The following is a 23,021-nucleotide window of genomic DNA, read 5'->3' on the forward strand; positions in this document are numbered from 1 at the left end:
ATAGACAACAGGTGGCAATTATAGGCAATAAGCAAGACACCCCCAATAAAGGAGTGGTTCAGCAGGTGGTGACCACAGACCACTTCTCAGTTCCTATGCTTCCTGGCTGATGTTTTGGTCACTTTTGAATGCTGGCGGTGCTTTCACTCTAGTGGTAGCATGAGACGGAGTCTACAACCCACACAAGTGGCTCAGGTAGTGCAGCTCATCCAGGATGGCACATCAATGCGAGCTGTAGCAAGAAGGTTTGCTGTGTCTGTCAGCGTAGTGTCCAGAGCATGGAGGCGCTACTAGGAGACAGGCCAGTAAATCAGGAGACGTAGAGGAGGCCGTAGGAGGGCAGCAGGACCGCTACCTCCGCCTTTGTGCAAGGAGGAGCAGGAGGAGCACTGCCAGAGCCCTGCAAAATGACCTCCAGCAGGCCACAAATGTGCATGTGTCTGCTCAAACGGTCAGAAACAGACTCCATGAGGGTGGTATGAGGGCCCGACGTCCACAGGTGGGGGTTGTGCTTACAGCCCAACACCGTGCAGGACGTTTGGCATTTGCCAGAGAACACCAAGATTGGCAAATTCACCACTGGCGCCCTGTGCTCTTCACAGATGAAAGCAGGTTCACACTGAGCACGTGACAGACGTGACAGAGTCTGGAGACGCCGTGGAGAACATTCTGCTGCCTGCAACATCCTCCAGCATGACCGGTTTGGCGGTGGGTCAGTCATGGTGTGGGGTGGCATTTCTTTGGGGGGGCCGCACAGCCCTCCATGTGCTCGCCAGAGGTAGCCTGACTGCCATTAGGTACCGAGATGAGATGAGTGTACATGTAGGTAGAAGTAAAATGACTTTGGGGGGGGGGGGGTCAATGCAAATAGTCCAGGTAGCTATTTGGTTAGCAGTTCAGGAGTCTTATGGCTTGGGGGTAGAAGTGGTTAAGAAGCCTTTTGGACCTAGACTTGGCACTCCGGTACCGCTTGCTGTGTAGTAGCAAAGAGAACAATCTATGACTAGGGTGGCTGGTCTTTGGCAATTTTTAGGGCCTTCCTCTGACACGGCCTGGTATAGAGGTCCTGGATGGCAGGAAGCTTGGTCCAGTTATGTACTGTTCCGTACGCACTGCCCTTGATAGTGCTTTGCGGTCGGAGGCAGAGCAGTTGCCATACCAGGCGGTGATGCAACCAGTCAGGATGCTCTCGATGGTGCAGCTGTAGAACTTTTTGAGGATCTGAGGACCCTGCCAAATCTTTTCAGCCTCCTGAGGGGGAATGTTGTCGTGCCCTCTTCACGACGGTCTTGGTGTGTTTGGATCACGACAGTTCGTTGGTGATGTGGACACCAAGAAACTTGAAGCACTCAACCTGCTCCACTCCAGCCCCGTCGATGAGAATGGTGGCATGCTCGGCCCTCCTTTTCTTGTAGTCCACGATCATCTCCTTTGTCTTGATCACGTTGAGATGGTTATCCTGGCACCACTGCCAGGTCTTGTGACCTCCTCCCTATAGGCTGTCTCATCTGCAAACTTAATGCTGATGTTGGTCGTGCTTGGCCATGCAGTCATGGGTGAACAGGGAATATAGGAGAGGACTGAGCACGCCCGAGGGGCCCCCGTGTTGAGGATCATGCGTGGCAGATGTTGTTGCCTACCCTTACCACCTGGGGGCAGCTCGCCAGGAAGTCCAGAATCCAGTTGTAGAAGGTGTTTAGCTCCAGGGGCCTTAGCTTAGTGATGAGCTTTGAGGGCACTATGGTGTTGAACGCTGAGCTGTCAATGAATAGCATTCAAGCACCTACACCTGCTAGATGTTGAGCAATTTTATAAATCCTAAACTATTTTGAAACAGTCACCTTTACCTATCGTAAATGTGCCTATGTAGCCTACCTAAAAGTAAATAAGCAAACCTTGGAAAAGTAAGCAAGAGGATGTGGGGGGAAAAGGTCTCAGGCCGGAATTGTATTATGTTTATTATTTAGTTTAACATAACAATACAATAAATATCCTCAGTGATACTCACCTATAATATGACAGTTTTGGATTCACAGGAAATAACACTTTAGGAACATTCACAATGAGAACAACACTCAACATCTATTACACAGAAACAAACAAAGCCACACCTATAAGGATTTGTGAATAGTAGGATGCAGAAAGGGGAATGTCATATTTAAGCAGTATTGTCTGTATTACAGTTACAGTATTTTCTGTATATCATGCAGTAGGTCTAGTCAGCTCATGGTAACTTGAGACAGAAACAAACACTCCATTTATCAACATTGGTCTGGAAAACAGTGGTATAAGATCTCAACAGAACACGTTAAGAAAAAAAACAAATGGTATATCCCCTTCTTTCCCAAAATTTCAGTAGTCACCGGTCCTTCCCTTATGTAGTGGCAGAAAATGACAATAGTGACAGGTTTATACACAAACAAATGATTGATGTTAATTCCACAGACCAGACCAATCAACTTGGAGTTAGTTATTGAACTGTCTTACTTCCCTTGGCTCATGTGTTCTAATGAACACTTGAGTAGACTAAACTCTCACTCTGCAGTAACTCACTCTACTTACAGAAACACACCTTAAAACAAAGAGAAGGTACAGTTGGTCAAAGATGTGACAGACTAATACTGCCTTGAGATTCTTCAATCTATTTAGTGCTTGGATGTATCAACCTTGTGGCCAATCACAGGACTTACCTAAAAACAGAAAACAAAACACATTCACCAAAAAATAAAATTCTGTAACAAAGTGAAACTATTTCAAAAAGCATACATTCTTTGCACAAATAAATCATAAGAAAAATTATAAAATGTGATGAAACGAACAAAAACAGATACAAAAGTAAAATAAAACGACATTTGGTCATTGCAAAACCCCCTTTATGTTCCCTTCTTAGTTGACAGTTGTTTTGGAAAGCGAGACATGGAATGCTCTGAAATGCAATGTAACATTCTCATTAAGTCTATTTAGGACTGGAGACATAAGAACAAGACAACCTTCAGTCAAGGTAAGCCTCTTCTTTGTAAACAATTACTCCTATATTTAGTGGTTTTGGGGCAGATGTGTTTTGGAAGAGAAATTAGTCACAAAATGCCTACCTAAAACTTCTAACCTTTCGCATAAGTTTTTTCCCCTGACATGTTACGAACTTATCAACAGGAATATTCTGATTTGCTGCGTTTGTAGAGAATTGATGGTCGTGTTTACTTACCTGTAACCAGATACCTTGTTCCTTTTTGATGTGCATTGCACCCACATCCCTAATACAACAATCTCACATATCATTGCCTATGTTTTGATATTGTGTTTGAAATTAACTCATGACTGATTCCGTTAGCTAGGACAATTGCCTCTTTGATCCTCCAGGAACATGTCGCTCTTCTCCAACTGGGTAGAAGTTTTGAGTTCTGCAGGCAGGCTGCATGCTGGGATAGCTGTGGGTGGCATGGGAGGTATAAGGCAGCCAATAGAGTAAGAGGGAAATACACCAGCCACAGCTTCTCACACCTCTGCCACCCTCAGGACAAACCACATCAAACCAACTGTCATAAACCATGACACACCATCAGCTTCCCATTCTGGTAGAGTAAGGGGTGGGCGTTGAAGCTAGGTCCTGGTCGCCCCCCCGGGTGGGTTTTGGAGGGGACTGGAGGAGGTGGAGGGAGGTTACTCGAATGCCCAGACCTCCACACTGTGGATGATGAAGTCTTTCTGGGTAGAGAGGGGCTGGTTATGGAAAGTGGCACAGCTGGAGGTGGTGCCGTGATACAGGTCAGCATCCAGCCACAGCCCTATCTGACCTCTAGATGGAGGGAAGGAGAAAGAGAGACAGGGAAAAGTCAGACAGACTCATAACTACAAGTTGACTTCAACAGAAAGAGAGAGCAGGTCCCGCAAAGATAGTCTCACATTGCTCAACCACATACAGTACCTTCAGAACATATTCACACCCCTTGACTTTTTCCATCTATTGTTACAGCCAGAATAAAATGATTAAATTGAGATTGTGTGTAGGGCAGTGACACACAATACCCCATACTTTCAAAGTGGAATTATGTTTTTGAAATTCGACAAATTAATTAAATGAAAAGCTGAAATGTCTTGAGTCAACCCCTTTATGATGTCAAGCCTAAATAAGTTCAGAAGTAAAAATGTGCTTAACAAGTCACATAAGTTGCATGGACTCCCTGTGTGAAAGTGTTTAACATGATTTTTTAATAACTACCTCATCTCTGTAGCCCACATATACAGTTAATTGTAAGGTCCCTCAGTAGAACATGAATTTCAAGCACAGATTCAACCACAAAGACCAGGGAGGTTTTTCAATGCCTCGCAATGAAGGGCACCTATTGTTAGATAGGTAAAAAATAATAATAAAGCAGACATTGAATATCCGTTTCAGCATGGTGAAGTTATTAATTACAATTTGGATAGTGTATCAATACACCAAGTCACTTCAAGGATACAAACGTCCTTCCTAACTCAGTTTCTGTAGAGGAAGGAAACCACTCAGCAATTTCTCCATGAGGACAATGGTGACTTTAAAACAGTTAGAGTTTAATGGCTGTGATAGGAGAAAACTGAGGATGGATCAACAACATTGTACTTACTCCACAAAGCTAACCTACATGACAGAGTGAAAAATATTCCAAAACGTGCATCCTGTTTGCAATAAGGCACTAAAGTAAAACTGAAAACAATGTGGCAAAGAAATGCACTTTATATCCTGAATGCAAGGTGTTGAATTTGCCCCAAACATATCACTGAGTACCACTCTTCATATTTTCAGGAATGGTGGTGGCTGCATCATGTCATGGGTATGTGTGTCATCGGCAAGGACTAGGGAGTTTTTTAGGATAAAAAGAAACGGAATAGCGCTACGCACAGGAAAATCCTAGAGGAAAACCTGGTTCAGTCTGCTTTCCAACAGACACTGGGAGACAAATTCACCTTTCTGCAGGACAATAAACTAAAACACAAGGCCAAATAAACACCGGAGTTGCTTACCAATGTGACATTGAATGTTCCTGAGTGGCCTAGTTAGTTTTGACTTAAACTCTATGGCAAGACTTAAATGGCTGACTAGGAATGATCAACAACCAACTTGACAGAGCTTGAAGATTTTTTTGAAAGAATGTGCAAATATTGTACAATCCAGGTGTGCAAAGCTCCTAGAGACTTACCCAAAAAGACTGAGCTGTACTCGCTGCCAAAGGTGATTCTAACATGTATTGACTCAGGGGTGTAAATACTTATGTAGATTTTATATTTCTGTATTTCACTTTCAATACATTTGCTAACATTTCTAAAAACATGTTTTCACTTTGTCATTATGGAGTATTATGTGTAGATGGGTGAGAAGAAAATGATGTTACATCCATTTTGAATACAGGCTATAACACAAAATGTGGAATAAGTCAAGGGTATTATGAATACTTTCTGAAGGGACTGTATATTCAAATACACTCACCCTCCTCCTCCCATCTGAAGAGAATCTATGTTGCCTTTCACAAAGTAGGAGTTCTCCCCAGTCCAGCGGTAAACCTGAGCAAAAGAAAAGCAACCCACATCAAGTCAGGCAGCGAAGCAATGACAGAGGTCATATGAATTGTAAAACGTAAACGTACACTACTGTTCAAAAGTTTGGGGTCACTTAAAAATGTCCTTGTTTTTGAAAGAAAAGCAATTTTTTTTGTCCATTAAAATAACATCAAATTGATCAGAAATACAGTGTAGACATTGTTAATGTTGTAAATGACAATTGTAGCTGGAAACAGCAGATTTTTTATAGAATATCTACATAGGCGTACAGAGGCCCATTATCAGCAACCATCATTCTTGTGTTCCAAAGGCACCTTAAATTAGACAATCCAAGTTTATCATTTTAAAAGGCTAATTGATCATGAGAAAACATATTTGCAAAAGAATTACCACAGCTGAAAACTGTTGTTCTAATTAAAGAAGCAATAAAACTGGCCTTCTTTAGACTAGTTGAGTATCTGGAACATCAGCATTTGTGGGTTCGATTACAGGCTCAAAATGGCCAGAAACAAAGTACTTTCTTCTGAAACTCTTCAGTCTATTCTGTTCTGAGAAATGAAGGCTATTCCATGCGAGAAATTGCCAAGAAACTGAAGATCTCGTACAACACTGTACTACTCCCTTCACAGAACAACGCAAACGGTCTCTAACCAGAAAAAAATAAGATGGGCAAAAAAACAGACACGGGACAGAGGAAGATTGGAAAAAAGTGTTATGGACAGACAAATCTAAGTTTGAGGTGTTCAGATCACATTCGCGAGACAGAGAAAATAAAGATGCTGGAGGAGTGCTTGACGCCATCTGTCAAGCATGGTGTAGGCAATGATGGTCTGGGCGTGCTTTGGTGGTGGTAAAGTGGGAGATTTGTACAGGGTAAAAGGTATCTTGAAGGAGGAAGGCTATCACTCAATTTTGCAACGCCATGCCATACACTGGACGGCCCTTAATTGGAGCCAATTTCCTCCAACAACAGGACAATGACCCAAAGCACAGCTCCAAACTATGCAATAACTATTTATGGAAGAAGCAGTCAGCTGGCATTCTGTCTATAATGGAGTGGCCAGCACAGTCACCAGATCTCAACCCTATTGAGCTATTGTGGGAGCAGCTTGACCGTATAGTACGTAAGAAGTGCCCATCAAGCCAATCCAATTTGTGGGAGGTGCTTCAGGAAGCATGGGGTGAAATCTCTTCAGATTACCTCAACAAATTGACAACTAGAATGCCAAAGGTCTGCAAGGCTGTAATTGATGCAAATGGAGGATTCATTGACGAAAGCAAAGTTTGAAGGACACAATTACTTCAATTTAAAATCATTATTTATAACCTTGTCACTGTCTTGACTCTTTCCTATTCATTTTGCAACTCATTTCATGTATGTTTTCATGGAAAACAAGGACATTTCTAAGTGACCCCAAACTTTTGAACGGTAGTGTAGGTATGTGGATACAACACAGAGTATAAATGAGATTATGTCTGACCTTGATTTCAGGGCAGAAACTGAAGAGGAAGGTCTCTCCCGTGCCATAGCAGTGCTCACTTACTCTGAAGGGATGGGTGGAGTATCCCCCAAACAACTGGGAGGGGGGGAGATAAAGAGAGTGAATAAAACTCAAGAGCCCAATACAAATTGAGCACCATGTTCAGTGTGTGAGTACCTGGCTGTCCATGTCTTTGATGACCAGTAGCACAGGGCTGTCCACCTCTAATAGGCTCCTGTACAGGGTCTTTAGGCTGGTCCCGTGTTCCACCGTACTGTAAGCCAGTCGCCATGGATACCCCTGCACCCGCGCTGGCAGCCGACACGCAAGCTGTGAGGAGAGAGACACGTGATTCAGTGTGTAAATGTGTATTTCGGAGTTTGTGTGCAGGTTGTGTAGGTGAAGTCACACTGGGTATGTTTTCTTGATTGAAAGTGTTTTGTGTGTCATGGCATTTCTGTGTTTACCTTCTCTATGTGTGTGTCCTGCAGGAGAGCGCTGGGGTCACTGAGCATGGGCAGTAGATCCCCAAAAGGCTCCTCCCCCTCATAGCTGCCAAAACTCTGCCTGCGCTTCGCCTCGTTGATGGTGATGATCTACGAACACAACCATGTACGGTCAGACACCTCAACGTACAGTCAAAACATACTAAACTCAATGCATGGTTAAAACATTGAACACAGCTTGGGCCAAACACAAAAAACCCCCGCATACAACCACAAAGTCACAAAACACTTGACCTCAATGCGAACATACAACACCACACAGACTGAGGTCATGCCGTGTGAACGCACCTCCCAGCTGCGAGAAGACTTGGGGTCACTGAAGAAGTTATCGATCATGTTGAGCTCGTCCTTCTCCACGACCACGAAGCCCTGCTCCCTGGCCTCCTTACCATACACGTCAGGAGACCACTGGACAAAGAACGCATACAGGTGGTCCACCCTGAAACACACCACATTTATGTTTCAGAACATTCAACATTTATAGCATTGTGAATACACCCCAGTTCTCAAAGAGGTTGTGACTGTTCTCATTGGTTGACCTCTCACCTCTCCTGGGGCACAGCAAACCAGTACTCTGGCTGCTTTCCTCGAGTGTGGGCGGGGCTGGATGTCCGGCCAATGATGAAGGACTTCCTCATGGGCTTGCCCACCTTGAAGCAAAGGAACATGGGCGGGGTCTTACTCTTCTCCTCTGTGGAGAGCAGCATGTCTGCAGAGAGAGAGAGAAATGTAATATTGAAACAATGCAATACAAGAAACCGCACAAACCGCTTGTGAACACTCACTTTGGATAGGTGCCTGCATCCTCTCCAGCAGCCAAGACTTCACCTCCGCCTTGTTGCTCCTCTTTCGCTTCTCTTCCTCACTCAGCCGCTCCTCTGCAGGGCTGGGTTCCTGAGAACTAAATTTCCCCGAAGCGGTCTCACTCAAGCTCAGCTTCCTGTTTTGGTCCATTGCTGATTCTGAGTGGTCGCTAACACTGTTCACCAGTTGCCCTGAAGAGTTCCCGTCTTTGGCTTGGCGTGTGGCTAGGCTAGCAGGCTTTTCCTTCAACAGTTCACCGTCTTTCTCAGTCTCTGAAAGGACAGGCAGTGATTGGGTCGTTTCCTCGATGGAGCGGTTCTGTACCAGTCCTTCGTCCTCCTCCTCTCCTCTCTGCGAGGTCAGTGGAACTGGGTCAGAGAGGGACTGGTCCTGGGACTCCACCTGTTTAGGGGAACTAGATCCTGGGAGCTCTCCCCGCTGGTCCTGGCTGGTAGCAATGGCAGGTGATCTGGATCCACTCATTGGTTCCTCAGCGCTCCCGTTCAAGGGAAGCTCCAGCTCTGTGAAACCCTCGTCTGATGGAGACTGGTCTGCTGGCTCACACTCTGCCCTCTCTATGACTGGGATATAAGAAACCATGAGGTATTACAAAAATTACCATGGATCTAAATAATGCTTAAATTATTATTCTGCATAAGCCATTTGGTTTTGATTTCTCTTAAACTACACATGTATAATGATTCACTATGATGTATATTGATTTTCTCTGATTCATCCTGATCCAATACAAGTCATTGTGCGTCATCTCTCAGTCATACCCATCTCTGACAGGGCAGAGTCGATGTCGTCCAGGACGATGGGTCGTTTGGGATCCAGCGCCTCGTAGCGGCTGAAGGGGTTGAGGTCGCGCTCTGAGGGCAGCTCCTCCCACTCCCCGGGCCTATACAGAGGACACAGATCCTGGGGTAGGTCTCTGTGCGGGCCAGGAGTCAGGGGGCACCACACGCACATCACAACGGAGGATGGGAAAATTTTAACAAATCATATATGAACAAAATGAAAATGCAACTCAAAAACAGAACACAAATAAAAGAGAATTCAAAAAAGGCTAAATAATAATACTAACTAAACAATGAACCAGTACAAAATGAAACAGATAAACTAAAGAAAAAAATGGAGTCATGTCTGCCCCTACAATCTGGTACAGGAAACCCTACAGCATGAGCTCGGCAAATCAGTTAACATTTTCACCCCCAAAGAAAGAAAGAACACGGGAGAGTGCAGAAAGAGGAAGACAGACAGAATGCAACACTTGACAAATAAGTAAGAAAAGTAAGGTTAAGATAAGATCAAGAAAGGGGGAAAAGGGATTAAATAGGGAGTGAAAGATGAATTGACAGTGCGAAAGAATCTCAGGATGCCAGGGTGGGTCCTTACGACGGCAGCGCGTCCTTCAGCTTCATGCGGGAGATGTCGTTGTAGAGGGCCACAGACACCACCTCCTCCATTGGGCAGATCAGGCCGTACTCCTCACAGCCGTGCTCAATCACCAGGGGGTCCGACTTGTGAGGGTCAAACATGATGTTGTTGGGCGTCACGATCATCACCCCTCCCACCACACCCTGGGAGACAATAAAAGACATGAGTTTGAATCTCTGTTGCTGTGGTGGTTGTTTTCATCTCAAAATGGCCTCCGGCGTGGCCACTCACCATTCCGTCAGTGAAGTACTTGCAGCTCATCTTGATGAACTTGACAATGGCGGGGTTCTCATCCTCGGACAGGGGAGACCGCTCACGTCGTAACGGTCTTACTGACCTGCCGCTGAAGTCTCCATCCTGTAACATTGCCAGGCAACAGGGATGAGCGCAGAACTAGGATCAAATTGATTACTTTAGTCTGGGTTTTTCTTATCAAGGATAACTGACTTACCTGTGACACCTTCTCTGATAGCTCTTTGATTGAGGTGGGGTCAGAGGAACCCACAGACTGAGATTCGGCTTCCGATTGGCCCACGTCAGGAACAAATAGCTTCTGCAAGGGTGACGGACAGGCTTGTTTGCCAATCAGAAAGCCAAGATTGACAGCAGGATGTGGTGTGTTAAGTGCTGAAAGCTCACCTGTCCCGGATAGACACTGCGGGAAAAGAGGCGGTTGAGCTGCACCAATTTGTTGGGGGTGATGTTGAACTTCAGAGCAATGCTGTTTAGAGATTCTTGGGGTCCCACCTGCAACATGAAGTTACATCCTTGGTAAATGTTTATTACCAAAAGTATCAATCTATCCAAGCCAAAATGCAGCACGAAAGACTAAATTAGAAAGCAGAAACCTTGACTCCCTGAATAGCATGCAACCTTTTTGCTATATTATTTCATTACAAAAATGTTAAAAAACTTTAGGAAAGCAATGTGGACAAACCTAAGTTAGAGTCTGAGTCAGAACCCCATGTGGGAGTTGTAGTGAGGCATTGCATAGGCAGCCTGTACTCACAGTATACTCCACTGTCCCGGGGGGCCTCCTCTTCTCTTTCTTGGCCTGGCTGCTCATGTTGTTGCTGTCATCTGAAAGAGAGAGAAATAGGTCAGTGACACAGTATAGAGATGATAGCCTGAAAACAGCAAAAACAATTATTGCTCCGTTCATTCAGAAACACAAATGCATGTATACACAAAAACTAGCGCACACCGCTTTAAATTGAATTATATTAAAAGCATAACCCTTGCTCGCAAACACACACGGCTAGCTAGTATCCTAGTGAACTCTCTACACTACAGTCATAGTCAGCACTTCTTATTGCCAGAGCCAGTTCATTAGAACACCCTCCCCCTACTTCCTCTACTCCAGCTCCTCTATAGAAACTGGAGGAATGACTCAGCATTGTACAGCAGGCTGTGAAGAGTCCAGCTGTGGGTCACTGTACATCCACACAGAATTTACCACTGGTAAGAGCGGTCACTTACTCATTAGGTCTTTGTACTAACTAGTGAGTGGTAGCTTTATCAGATCGAGAAAGTCACAATATAGATTAAAAGTTGCTCTGTTAATGCAGTGTAGGCCTACATAGACTCCTTAGTCAGCGCATAACTAGGATGACTACCTTTTCGGATTTAATAACATGTTTGTATTGTCATTACGCAACATCCTCAGGATTAAAAAGGCTGCAGACTAGCAATGTATAGTGAGTGTATGGAGTAAAAAAGTAGCTTGCTTAATGTGTCAACTAAATGGCTCTGTCTCGCCAGAGAGGAGACTCATTGCTAGGCAACTCACAGACACAGGCTGCAGCAGTGGAGCAGAGGGAGAGACAGAGAGGAGCAGCACTCAGCAGCTAAGCTAGCAGTAGCAAACAAAAAAGCTTCAGAATTTCACTACTGGTTTTCATATCAACTTTCTTCGTTGTCCAGAAGCCAAAAGGGACAATCCTAGTCATTAAACACCTGTCCTAGTTGTTGCATATTTAGATTTTCCCTCTAAGTTTATAACGAAGATCAGGGTTTTCTGTAAAGAAAAGTTTATTTACTATAAATAATAATTAGGGGCTGCCCATGTCCAAACAGTAAATAGAAAATAATTTTAGGGGTAAACAAATGACTAAAACCAAATATAAAGTATGTAGAAAATATAATGGACCTTTAAGATGATTTTTGAGAACCAACAATCACCAAAAGCTTGACATTCAGGTACATCTAAAATGTAAAAAATTATGCATTTGAGAATATTTATCATGGCATGGGGATCCCATTGATTGTGCTATAATGTTTGAGTCAGTCAGATAGCATGAGCCATGGCAAAATGTGTAGAATTACAGGAAATTAGCTTTAAAAACAGCTACATTTTGTCACTGCGGCCAACAGGAGGGCCTCTAAAATTTCTAATCAGCAACAGCACCAGTGGCCACGCCCCCCAAACCATGACTGGATGTCCTTTGGGTGGTGTACCCAGAAAAAAACTATGGAAATGTTAATCTGTCACATGAAACGACTCACATCATGTGTCTTTGAGGGCAGTGTATTCCCGCAAATACATTTTTGCAAATGTTGTTTACTTCAAATCAAATTTTATTTGTCACTTCGTAAACAACAGGTGTGGACTAACAGTGAAATGCTTGCTTACGGGTCCTTCCCAACAATGCAGAGAGAAAGAAAATATAGAAATAATAGAAAAGTAAAGCATATAAAAGTATTAAGACACATTGATTAACAATACCATGGCTATATACAAGGGGTATCAGTACCGAGTCCATGTGCAGGGGTACGAGGAAGTTGAGGTAGAGCGATATGTACTTATAAACTAGGAATAAAGTGACAGATATTAGTAAACAGTAGCAACAGTGTATGTGATGAGTCAAAAAAGGGTCAATGCAGATTGTTAAATAGTTAACCAAATAGCTACCCAGACTAACTATTTAGTCTTATGGCTTGGGGGTAGTAGCTGTTCAGGGTCCTGTTGGTTCCAGACTTGGTGCGTCGGTACCGCTTGCCATGCGGTAGCAAAGAGAACAGTCTCTGACTTGGGTGGCTGCAGTCTGACAATTTTTTGTGACGTACCATCCGCACTACCTTCTGTAGGGCTTTGTGGTCGGATCCCAAGCGGTTGCCCATACCAAGCGTTGATGCAGCCAGTCAACATGCTCTCAATGGTGCAGCTGTAGAACTTTGAGGATCTGAGGGCCCATGCTGAATCGTTTTTGCCTCCTGAGGAAGAGGCATTGTCGTGTCCTCTTCACAACTGTGTTAGTGTGTTTGGACAATGATAGATCCTTAGTGATGTGGACACAGAGGAACTTGAAGATCTTGCACCTTCCCATTTTGTCCTCAGAACTGCCTCAATTCGTTGGGGCATGGACTCTACAAGGTGTTAAAAGCATTCCACAGGGATGCTGGCCCATGTTGACTCCAATGCATCCCACAATTGTGTCAAGTTGACTGGATGTCCTTTGGGTGGTAGACCATTCTTGATACACATGGGAATCTGTTCAAAGTGGAAAAACCCAGCAGCGTTGCACTTCTTTACACAAACCAGTGCGCCTGGCACCTACTACTAAACTCAGTAAAAAAAGAAACGTCCCCTTTTCAGGACCCTGTCTTTCAAATATAATTCATAAAAATCCAAATAACTTCACAGATCTTCATTGTAAAGGGTTTAAACACTGTTTCCCATGCTTGTTCAATGAACCAATAACAATTAATGAACATGCACCTGTGGAACGGTCGTTAAGACACTAACAGCTTACAGACGGTAAGCAATTAAGGTCACAGTTATGAAAACTTAGTAGAAAGGCCTCTTTAGTGTCCTGACTCTGAAAAACACCAAAAGAAAGATGCCCAGGGTCCCTGCTCATCTGCGTGAACGTGCCTTAGGCATGCTGCAAGGAGGCATGAGGACTGCAGATGTGGCCAGGGCAATAAATTGCAATGTCCGTACTGTGAGACCCCTAAGAAAGCGCTACAAGGAGATATTGTCCTCGCAGTGGCAGACCACGTGTAACAACACCTGCACATGATCGGTACATCCGAACATCACACCTGCGGAACAGGTACAGGATGGCAACAACTGCCCGAGTTACACCAGAAATGCACAATCCCCCATCAGTGCTCAGACTGTCCGCAATAGGCTGAGAGAGGCTGGACTGAGGGCTTGTAGGCCTGTTGTAAGGCAGATCCTCACCAGACATCACCGGCAACAATGTCACCTATGGACACAAACCCACTGTCGCTGGACCAGACAGGACTGGCAAAAAGTGCTCTTCACTGACGAGTCGCAGTTTTGTCTCACCAAGGGTGATGGTCGGATTCACGTTTATCGTCGAAGGAATGAGCGTTACACCGAGGCCTAAACTCTGGAGTGGGATCAATTTGGAGGTGGAGGGTCCGTCATGGTCTGGGGCGGTGTGTCACAACATCATCGGACTGAGCTTGTTGTCATTGCAGGCAATCTCAACGCTGTGCGTTACAGGGAAGACATCCTCCTCACTCATGTGGTACCCTTCCTGCAGGCTCACCCTGACATGACCCTTCAGCATGACAATGCCAACAGCCATACTGCTCATTCTGTGCGTGATTTCCTGCAAGACAGGAATGTCAGTGTTCTGCCATGGCCAGCGAAGAGCCCAGATCTCAATCCCATTGAGCCCGTCTGGGATCTGTTGGATCGGAGGGTGAGGGCTAGGGCCATTCCCCCAGAAATGTCTGGGAACTTGCAGGTGCCTTGGTGGAAGAGGTTGGTAACATCTCACAGGAAGAATGGCAAATCTGATGCAGTCCATGAGGAGGAGATGAACTGCAGTAATTAATGCAGGTGGTGGCCACACCAGATACTGACTGTTACTTTTGATTTTGAACCCCCCTTTGTTCAGGGAACCATTATTCAATTTCTGTTAGTCACATGTCTGTGGAACTTGTTCAGTTTATGTCTCAGTTGTTTAATCTTGTTATGTTCATACAAATATTTACATGTTAAGTTTGCTGAAAATAAACGCAGTTGACAGTGAGAGGACGTTTCTTTTTTTGCTGAGTTTACATCCCGTTCAAAAGGCACTTAAATCTTTTGTCTTGCCAATTCACCCTCTGAATGGCACACATACACAATCAATGTCTCAATTGTCTCAAGGCTTAAAAATCCTTCTTTAACCTGTCCCCTCCCCTTCATCTACACTGATTGAAGTGGATTTAACAAGTGACATCAATAAGGGAACATAGCTTTAACCTGGATTCACCTGGTCAGTCTGTCATGGAAAGAGCAGTTGTCCTTAAAAGGAAAAAAATCCACCATTCCTTTAAAATATGAGCATTTTTTGCGACCAAATGTTTAATTTTCCCTTTATAATAAGGTTGGTAGCAACATGGAAAATCGTTGAAATCTGTTGCAGGTCAAGTCGACTACAAAATCCACAATGCAATGATCTCGCTACGGGCTGGCTTGCTAGCTAACGTAGTTAAACACAACAACCAAAGACAATACCAGCATGTAAAGTAGGTAGTTAGCTGTCCACAATCTCATGTTCAACCTGCAGATCGATGTGCCTCACAGAGTGGAGTCTGAATCCAATGAATGAAGGAACGTATAATGCCTCACCCAGCAGACTGTGGTCCAATCGTGTTCACGGTCATGTTAATCGTTACGCAATCCCTTCTCAAAGTCAGTGTATGTCAAGAAACACTCCTATTTTCCTCAAAAGTAGAGAATGTCAAGATTCCAAAGCTATACGATATTACATATAGCAAGTTAATTATCTCACATCTCAGAAAAGATTTGTAATGTTGTACTTATTGTTGATGAAATTTGTGTTAATGTTGGGTTTTTGAGCTAGCGACCAATAAACTCCCATTCACGTCTTGTCCCAGAATCGCCCAGAATGAACCACGCGGCCCATTGGCGTAGCATGGGCAACGTTTCCCATGGACTGCGTGGTGCATTCTGGCCGATTCTGGGACAAGACGTGAATGGGAGTTTATTGGACGCTAGCTCAAAAACCCAACATTAACACAAATTTCTGTTCCAACATCTAGTGGAAAGCTTTCCCAGAAGAGTGGAGGCTGTTATAGCAGCAAAGGGGAGACCAACTCCATATTAATGCCCATGATTTTGGAATGAGAAGTTTGACGAGAAGGTGTCCACATACTTTTGGTCATGTAGTGCACTTCTGACCCTTTGTTAATGTGCCCCTGTGCCTATAGAAAGGTTGTGTGTGTGGTGCGTGTTTTACCTAAACCTTCAGGTGGGTTTGGTTTTATCCTCTCCTGAGGGTCAGAAAAAGCAGGGAGGGATGGGCAGGAGATGACGGGCGTTTTTAAGGACGAATCCGACGGGTTCTGCTCAGCCATAGCCTTCTCTGATTGGCTCTGTTTGAGCTGTCGCCGTCTCTTCAACCTGAGGATATGGAGGGAGGGGTGGTCAATCTGTTTACTTCCAATCAGGCTTATGAACATTGGATTTCACTACTAATGAAAGTTTCCTGTTCGGTTGTGAAAAACTCAAAAACAGAAATCCAAAACATCACTGTCTTTTGCTTGCCCACTTTCTCTGCTCCTCTGTCCTTTTTCCTGATTAATTATTGATAGGTCAGGCGGTGATGTCATGGAGTCTCCCACCCCCGCCTGCCTGGGTTCATTAACAGGGGAAGCTGCAGCTAACTAAGCCGACATGGCAGCATGTAGCTCTAGAGTCGGATTGAAATGGATTGTAAACAAGGTCCTGGCTGTGTGCGCCCAGTATAGAAAAAGCTGGTGAAAGAGTGGGGCAGGGAAATAAAATTCAAGGAAAACAGCTGCTGTACAGGCAAAGGACATGTGAAAATGGAGAAGCAGACGACTAAAGAGAGAGCTTGACAGCGACAGAGTAATGGAGGAGCACTGGATCAATAGGTTTGGAAAGAAGACAGACAGATACAGTTCTGGCCTTCAAATAGCCTCTCATCCATTACAAACACAGCAGCAGACCATACACACATCTGGTAAACATTTCTGGATTCCACCAATAAATTCCAAACAGCACACTCCTGTTTCACACAGGGACATTAACAAGAGCGGAATGTAGAGATTTCCTTTGGCGCTTTACCTTTTTATCCCCCTCTTGCTTTCTCTCTATCCTGGTAGCAGAGGAAAAGCTAGTCTGCCTGCGTACTCATTCAAGCGCAGCAAAACAAACAACTCGTCCAAAAACAGCAGCAACCTCCTTATCCCAGGAGTAGACAGAGCCAGGATCTCAAGCATACATCATCACTACTGGATGTCTCATGCTTCAGCTACTTACAGGGATAGAAATCCAGTCGGCTACTCTACTGTGCCTGAGCATTGACGCATAACTCTATTGCATCAGTGCTAGTATCAGGTGTACCCAGTGCAGTGAGGGCCAGATGGCTACAGAGCACTACTCAGTGAACACAATGCTAGTCAGACTAAAAGTGGACAGTCACTCAATGCACCGTAACAAACAACGGCATAGTGGGACATCAGTTAGTGGTGCTACAAAACATCCCGTCCTCCCTCAAATCGCTATGCACACAGGGAAGCAAAACTGTTGCCACATGCTGGTAACACTAAAACCCACTTCACAGGCTCTCTAAAGACGCAACACTGTAAACACTTTGGCATAGACCTAAAAGAGGCTATACACAGAAGAACCTTTCACTTACCTGGCAAAGTAGCCCGGCTTCCTGTCCCTCTTCTCCATCAGTGCGGTATCCTAAAGCTGCATGCACCCCAACACACACACACGCTCCGAGCCTGTGGGCACAACGTCCTAATGATCCCGCTCTTCTCCCTTTCCACAATCTTCCCACTTCCTTATCATGGGGGAGAAGAAAAAAAATTATTGAAGGGAATTGGCTAAATATCTGCATACCAAAACAGCAAGCCAAAGACGCCAACCGAGCTGACTGAAGGTTAATGCCACAGCGTAGTCAGAGTGCTGAAATCATATCAAATGAGCATTAGTCATGCTGTTCAGCTGATACAATCTAATCTACTGGTCAGAGGATCTTTTTTTTGTCACCTGCACAGGGTGCAGATGTAGTTGCAGTCTATAGTGAAATACTTGCGCTCCGAGCGCCAACAGCGTAGGTGTGAACGAAGCAAAAAATATATACATATTTACAACTGTGACATGATAATGTCCATTGGGGTGTGGGCGGGGTAGATATCTGTTGGGGGATGACGACAACTACTGGTGGATATTCAGCAGCCTGATGGTCTGGGGGTACAAGCTATAGGCCAGTCTGTTAGTTTTAGCCATGATTCTTCTATATTGCCTGTGGCTGAGTGACGGGTGGCTGAGGTCCCTGATGATATTCTTAGCCTCCCTGCGACACCTGGTGTTGTAGGTGTCCTGGAGGGCAGGCAGTGTGCACCCAATGGTGCGTTGGGCTGAGCCTACCACCCTCTGTCGTGCCTTGCGGTCAGCGGCGGTGGAGTTACCAAGCTGTGATGCAGCCCGACAGTATGCTTGATGATGCTCCCATAGAACACTGAGGGTCCTCGGGGACAGACCGAATTTCTTCAGCCTCCTGAGGTTAAAGATTCGCTATCGTGCCTTCATCACGGGGTCTGTGTTGTTTGACTCTTTCAGCTCCTTGGATGTGTACACCAGGGAACTTTTTGACCGTCTCCACATTGATGAGGATGGGGGCATGCCCAGCCTGGTTCCTCCTTTAGTCCACAATCAGCTCCTTTGTTTTGCTGATGTTGAGAGGTTGTTTACCTGGCACCACACGGTCAGAGTGCCTACTTTCTCCCTGTAGGCAAATGAGGCCTACTACTGTCGTCATCAGTGAACTTGATGATGGAGCTGTGTGAGTCCACGCAGTAGTGGGTATACAGCGAGTACAGGAGGGGACTGAGGACACACCCTTGTGGGGCCCCATGTTGAGGATCAGTGAGGTAATGTTGCCTACCTTCACCAGCTGGGGGCTCCCTGTCAGAAATTTCAGGACCCAGTAGCATAGGGAGGTAAGTCCCAGGGCTGTGAGCTTTGTGGTGAGCTTAGAGGGCACTATGGTTTTGAAGGTTGAGCGATAGACGATGAACAGCATTCTCACATATGCATTCTTCTTGTCCAGGTGGGTGAGGGCAGTGTGCAGTGCAATGGCGGTTGCGTAGTCCGTGGATCTGTTGGGCAGTAGGCAAATTGGAGGGTCAAGTGTATCGGGGAGGGAGGAGGTGACCTACTCATTGACTAGCCTGTTGAAGAACTTCATTACATGAGAGATACTGGTCGGTAGTCATTCAGTTACATTCTCTTTCTTGGGCACAGGAATGATGGTGGCCATCTTGAAGCAAGTGTGAATAACAGCCTGAACTAGAGATTGAAAATGTCAGAAAACACAACAGCTAGTTGGTCTGCACATGTTCTGAGGCTAGGGATGTCGTCTGGGCCAGCCTTGTGTGGGTTTACACGATTGAATGACTTACAAATGGGGGAAAAAAGTATTTGATCCCCTGCTGATTTTGTACATTTGCCCACTTACAAAGAAATGATCAGTCTAGAATTTTAATGGTAGGTTCATTTGAACAGTGAGAGAAAGAATAACCAAAAAATCCAGAAAAACACATGTCAAAAATGTTATAAAATGATTTGCATTTTAATGAGGGAAATAAGTATTTGACCCCTCTGCAAAACATGACTTAGTACTTGGTGGCAAAACCCTTGTTGGCAATCACGGAGGTCAGACATTTCTTGTAGTTGGCCACCAGGTTTGCACACATCTCAGGAGGGATTTTGTCCCACTCCTCTTTGCAGATCTTCTCAAGTCATTAAGGTTGAGGCTGACGTTTGGCAACTCAAACCTTCAGCTCCCTCCACAGATTTTCTATGGGATTAAGGTCTGGAGACTGGCTAGGCCACTCCAGGACCTTGATGTGTTTCTTCTTGAGCCACTCCTTTGTTGCCTTGGCTGTGTGTTTTGGGTCATTGTCATGCTGGAATACCCATCCACGACCCATGTTCAATGCCCTGGCTGAGGGAAGGATGTTCTCACCCAAGATTTGACGGTACATGGCCCCATCCATCGTCCCTTTGATGCGGTGAAGTTGTCCTGTCCCCTTAGCAGAAAAACACCCCCAAAGCATGTTTCCACCTCCATGTTTGACGGTGGAGATGGTGTTCTTGGGGTCATAGGCAGCATTCCTCCTCCTCCAAACACGGCGAGTTGAGTTGATGCCAAAGAGCTCCATTTTGGTCTCATCTGACCACAACACTTTCACCCAGTTGTCCTCTGAATCATTCAGATGTACATTGGCAAACTTCAGACGGGCATGTATATGTATTCTTGAGCAGGGGGACCTGGCGGGCGCTGCAGGATTTCAGTCCTTCACGGCGTAGTGTGTTACCAATTGTTTTCTTGGTGACTATGGTCCCAGCTGCCTTGAGATCATTGACAAGATCCTCCCGTGTAGTTCTGGGCTGATTCCTCACCGTTCTCATGATCATTGCAACCCCACGAGGTGAGATCTTGCATGGAGCCCCGGGCCGAGGGATATTGACAGTTCTTTTGTGTTTCTTCTATTTGCGAATAATCGCACCAAATGTTGTCACCTTCTCACCATGCTGCTTGGCGATGGTCTTGTAGCCCATTCCAGCCTTGTGTAGGTCTACAATCTTGTACCTGACATCCTTGGAGAGCTCTTTGGTCTTGGTCATGGTGGAGAGTTTGGAATCTGATTGACAGGTGTCTTTTTTACAGGTAACAAGCTGCGGTTAGGAGCACTCCCTTTAAGAGTGTGCTCCTAATCTCAGCTCGTTACATGTATAAAAGACACCTGGGAGCCAGAAATCTTTCGGATTGAGAGGGGGTCAAATACTTATTTCCCTAATTAAAATGCAAATCAATTTATAACATTTTTGACATGCGTTTTTCTGGATTTATTTGTTGTTATTCTGTCTCTCACTGTTCAAATAAACCTACCATTAAAATTATAGACTGATCCTTTCTTTAACAGTGGGCAAACGTACAAAATCAGCAGGGGATCAAATACTTTTTCCCCCACTGTACATACGCCCTCCGTGGAGACCTTAAGCACGTAGCCTCGTGGTCCTCAGGGGCTCTCTGCAGCTCAGAGTCGTTTTCACAAAGCGTGACAAAAATACGTTTTGCTTGTCCGGTAGGGCAGCGTTGGTGTCCACGACCTAACTGGGTTTCTTTTTGTAATCCGTGATGTTTAGAAGCCACTGCCACATACACCGAGTATCCAAACCGCTTAATTTCTCCTCCATGTTGTACCTACACTTGTGTCTTGTCATCTTGATTTATCTGCATAGGTCATATTTGTACTGTTTAACCATGCAATTGTCCCTGGTCACCTTGCCGTATTTCTAAGCAGCATCTCTCTCCTTCAGTTTCTCATCAATCCACAGTTTAAGTTTTGAAAGACACAATCGGTATCACATTATCTATGCATTTTTCCATGAATCCGGTGACTGACTCAGTAGCAGCACATCCCTTGGCTTCCTAAAGTAAATGACCCTAGTCATTCTGCTCACAATTTGATGTAGCTACCAACCTTCAGTCTTTTCCAGTTGCATGTTACCATCGTGGTTGCAATTACATTGTCTCATGCCGTTAATGTTTGCCATGTTATCTGCTAATTTGCAAAGCATACTGCATAGCTTATCCGTCTCAAATCCCAGTGTGTGTGAGTTTAATATTTGCCTTTTGATTAGTGGGTGGGTATGAATAGGTGATTATGGGTGCATATTATCCTTAACCACTGCAACAGCTCACAATGAAAAGCTTGGCAAACGGCTGTAGTAACCAATGTTTTATTATACACATTGGTAGTAACTGAGCAACTGCATTAGATCTCAAGGTGATACTGACTACTCTCTTCAAGACAGGGCATCTCCTTTAGCTAACTAGGTACTTTATACAATACATTTTATGACTGTAGCTAACAAGTGCAGCAGAAATTAAACAGCCAACATTGAGCCTTTGATATTGGCAAACAAAATATATCTAGTGTCAAATAGCTAGCTAAACAACACGAAAAAACGTTAGCTCAAATGTTCCTTTCCGTTAACAGTTATCGTTCGCTAACTAAATTACTGTTGACGTAGTAACTAGCTAACCTCGAATTATAACTAGCCACGTTAACTTACTAGGTAGCTAGTCAGGGTTTCTAGCTCATACATGCTAAAGCTAGCTTTAACAGCCAACTAACGTTACCTAGTTAAGTTAACGTTACCCACCGTGTTTCTAGCTACATCCTTTGCTTTGGCTGCTTCGCTTGTTTCTGGTGCAGCAATACCGAGATTTCCCGATAATTATGTAACCTTATGCAACCGGAGTCTACTGACTGTCTGGATGGATGCTGCGTGAAACTGTGTGGAGAGAGAGAGAGAGGGGACACTTTCAGCTACGCAGAAGGGACAAGGTCCACACACAACTGACAGCTGAGCTGATGCTGGCTCAGCACGTTAACGCTAGCCTAGCTTCGTCAAAGATTACGTTGTCTGTGGCTGCGTAGGCACATTTATTAGCCAGTTTGTTTACGAGCCTTGCTATCCGGGATCCTTGGGACGTCCCTACCCTAAACCCTAACGTACCTTTTACCATAACCATTTCAGCTACATTTCAACTTCAATGGCGGTAGGGACGTCCGAAGCCTCCCAGATAGCATTCAGGCTAGATACGATTTCCAAATAGTGGACATGCACGCATAAAACGTTTACATATATCATCCAATGTTAGCTACATTTTTATACTTCGAACACAAATACAACCTATCCAGTTTACCTTACCTCATGCCATGGTATTTTCAACCTTTTTCTGATTACGAATGCACAGCGCCCTCTGGTGCTAAAATAATCACCTGAGGAACAAACGTAAATTAATCACATCACATTAAACATAACAATCTTCAGAACTGACTTTGTCAAAGAAACAAAATAACAATGGCCATACAACGATTTTGAACAAACATGACGTGGGACATGCCAAAATGTAGCCCAAACGGTCGCCAGATGGCCCTATTATTCCTTTTACGTCATTTGTAATAATAGTGCCATGCCATCTGGCGGCTGGTTAGGCTAGCCAAAATGGGGGTTTTCATAGAAACAACTAATTTATTTTAATGAAAACACACCACTATTGGATTTTTTTTCAACATGGTTTAGTTAGAGCTTAGATGCATGTGATCCAACCGTACAATGTTGTGTTTTATCCAGATTTACACACAATGTCCACGGTTGACGCCATCGCACTGCCCTATCCCATCTGAACAAGAGGAATACCTAGAGGAATAT

The 23,021-nt window shown here is 44.7% G+C and overlaps 1 protein-coding gene across 4 annotated transcripts; it reads right to left on the reverse strand.

Annotated features, from left to right (window-relative positions):
- Positions 1–1,934: 1,934 nt before the first annotated feature.
- Positions 1,935–22,662, reverse strand: LOC106571501 (nuclear receptor coactivator 7). 4 transcript variants are annotated; one of them, XM_014144669.3, is made up of 18 exons: positions 22,518–22,662; positions 21,966–22,097; positions 17,419–17,568; positions 15,991–16,154; positions 10,776–10,846; positions 10,406–10,513; positions 10,218–10,319; positions 9,998–10,123; positions 9,725–9,909; positions 9,106–9,260; positions 8,308–8,907; positions 8,069–8,231; positions 7,811–7,961; positions 7,484–7,612; positions 7,194–7,346; positions 7,017–7,112; positions 5,465–5,538; positions 1,935–3,796 (listed from the first exon to the last, which is right to left on the reverse strand). In XM_014144669.3, the coding sequence occupies exons 3-18, from the start codon at positions 17,454–17,456 to the stop codon at positions 3,661–3,663; spliced, it is 2,451 nt and encodes an 816-aa protein (XP_014000144.1). In that variant the 5' UTR covers positions 17,457–17,568; positions 21,966–22,097; positions 22,518–22,662; the 3' UTR covers positions 1,935–3,660. The 4 variants fall into 4 exon arrangements, with proteins under 4 accessions (XP_014000144.1, XP_014000145.1, XP_014000146.1 ...); XM_014144670.3 differs by lacking the exon at positions 22,518–22,662 and having other exon boundaries at positions 17,419–17,564; positions 21,966–22,248; XM_014144671.3 differs by lacking the exon at positions 22,518–22,662 and having other exon boundaries at positions 9,106–9,227; positions 21,966–22,248.
- Positions 22,663–23,021: the final 359 nt, after the last annotated feature.

This window comes from Salmo salar, chromosome 15 (assembly GCF_965601325.2).
Source record: "Salmo salar chromosome 15, fSalSal1, whole genome shotgun sequence".
NCBI lineage: Eukaryota > Metazoa > Chordata > Actinopteri > Salmoniformes > Salmonidae > Salmo > Salmo salar.

Excerpts from the sequence above, each read along its gene's own strand:
- LOC106571501 (XM_014144669.3), bottom strand. The coding sequence starts at position 17,456 with ATGGAGAAGAGGGACAGGAAGCCGGGCTACTTTGCCAG. Across the intron at positions 10,847-15,990 it reads AAACCCACCTGAAGGTTTAG|ATGACAGCAACAACATGAGC; the intron begins GTAAAACACGCA and ends TCTCTCTTTCAG. Across the intron at positions 7,347-7,483 it reads AGGACACACACATAGAGAAG|CTTGCGTGTCGGCTGCCAGC; the intron begins GTAAACACAGAA and ends CTCTCCTCACAG.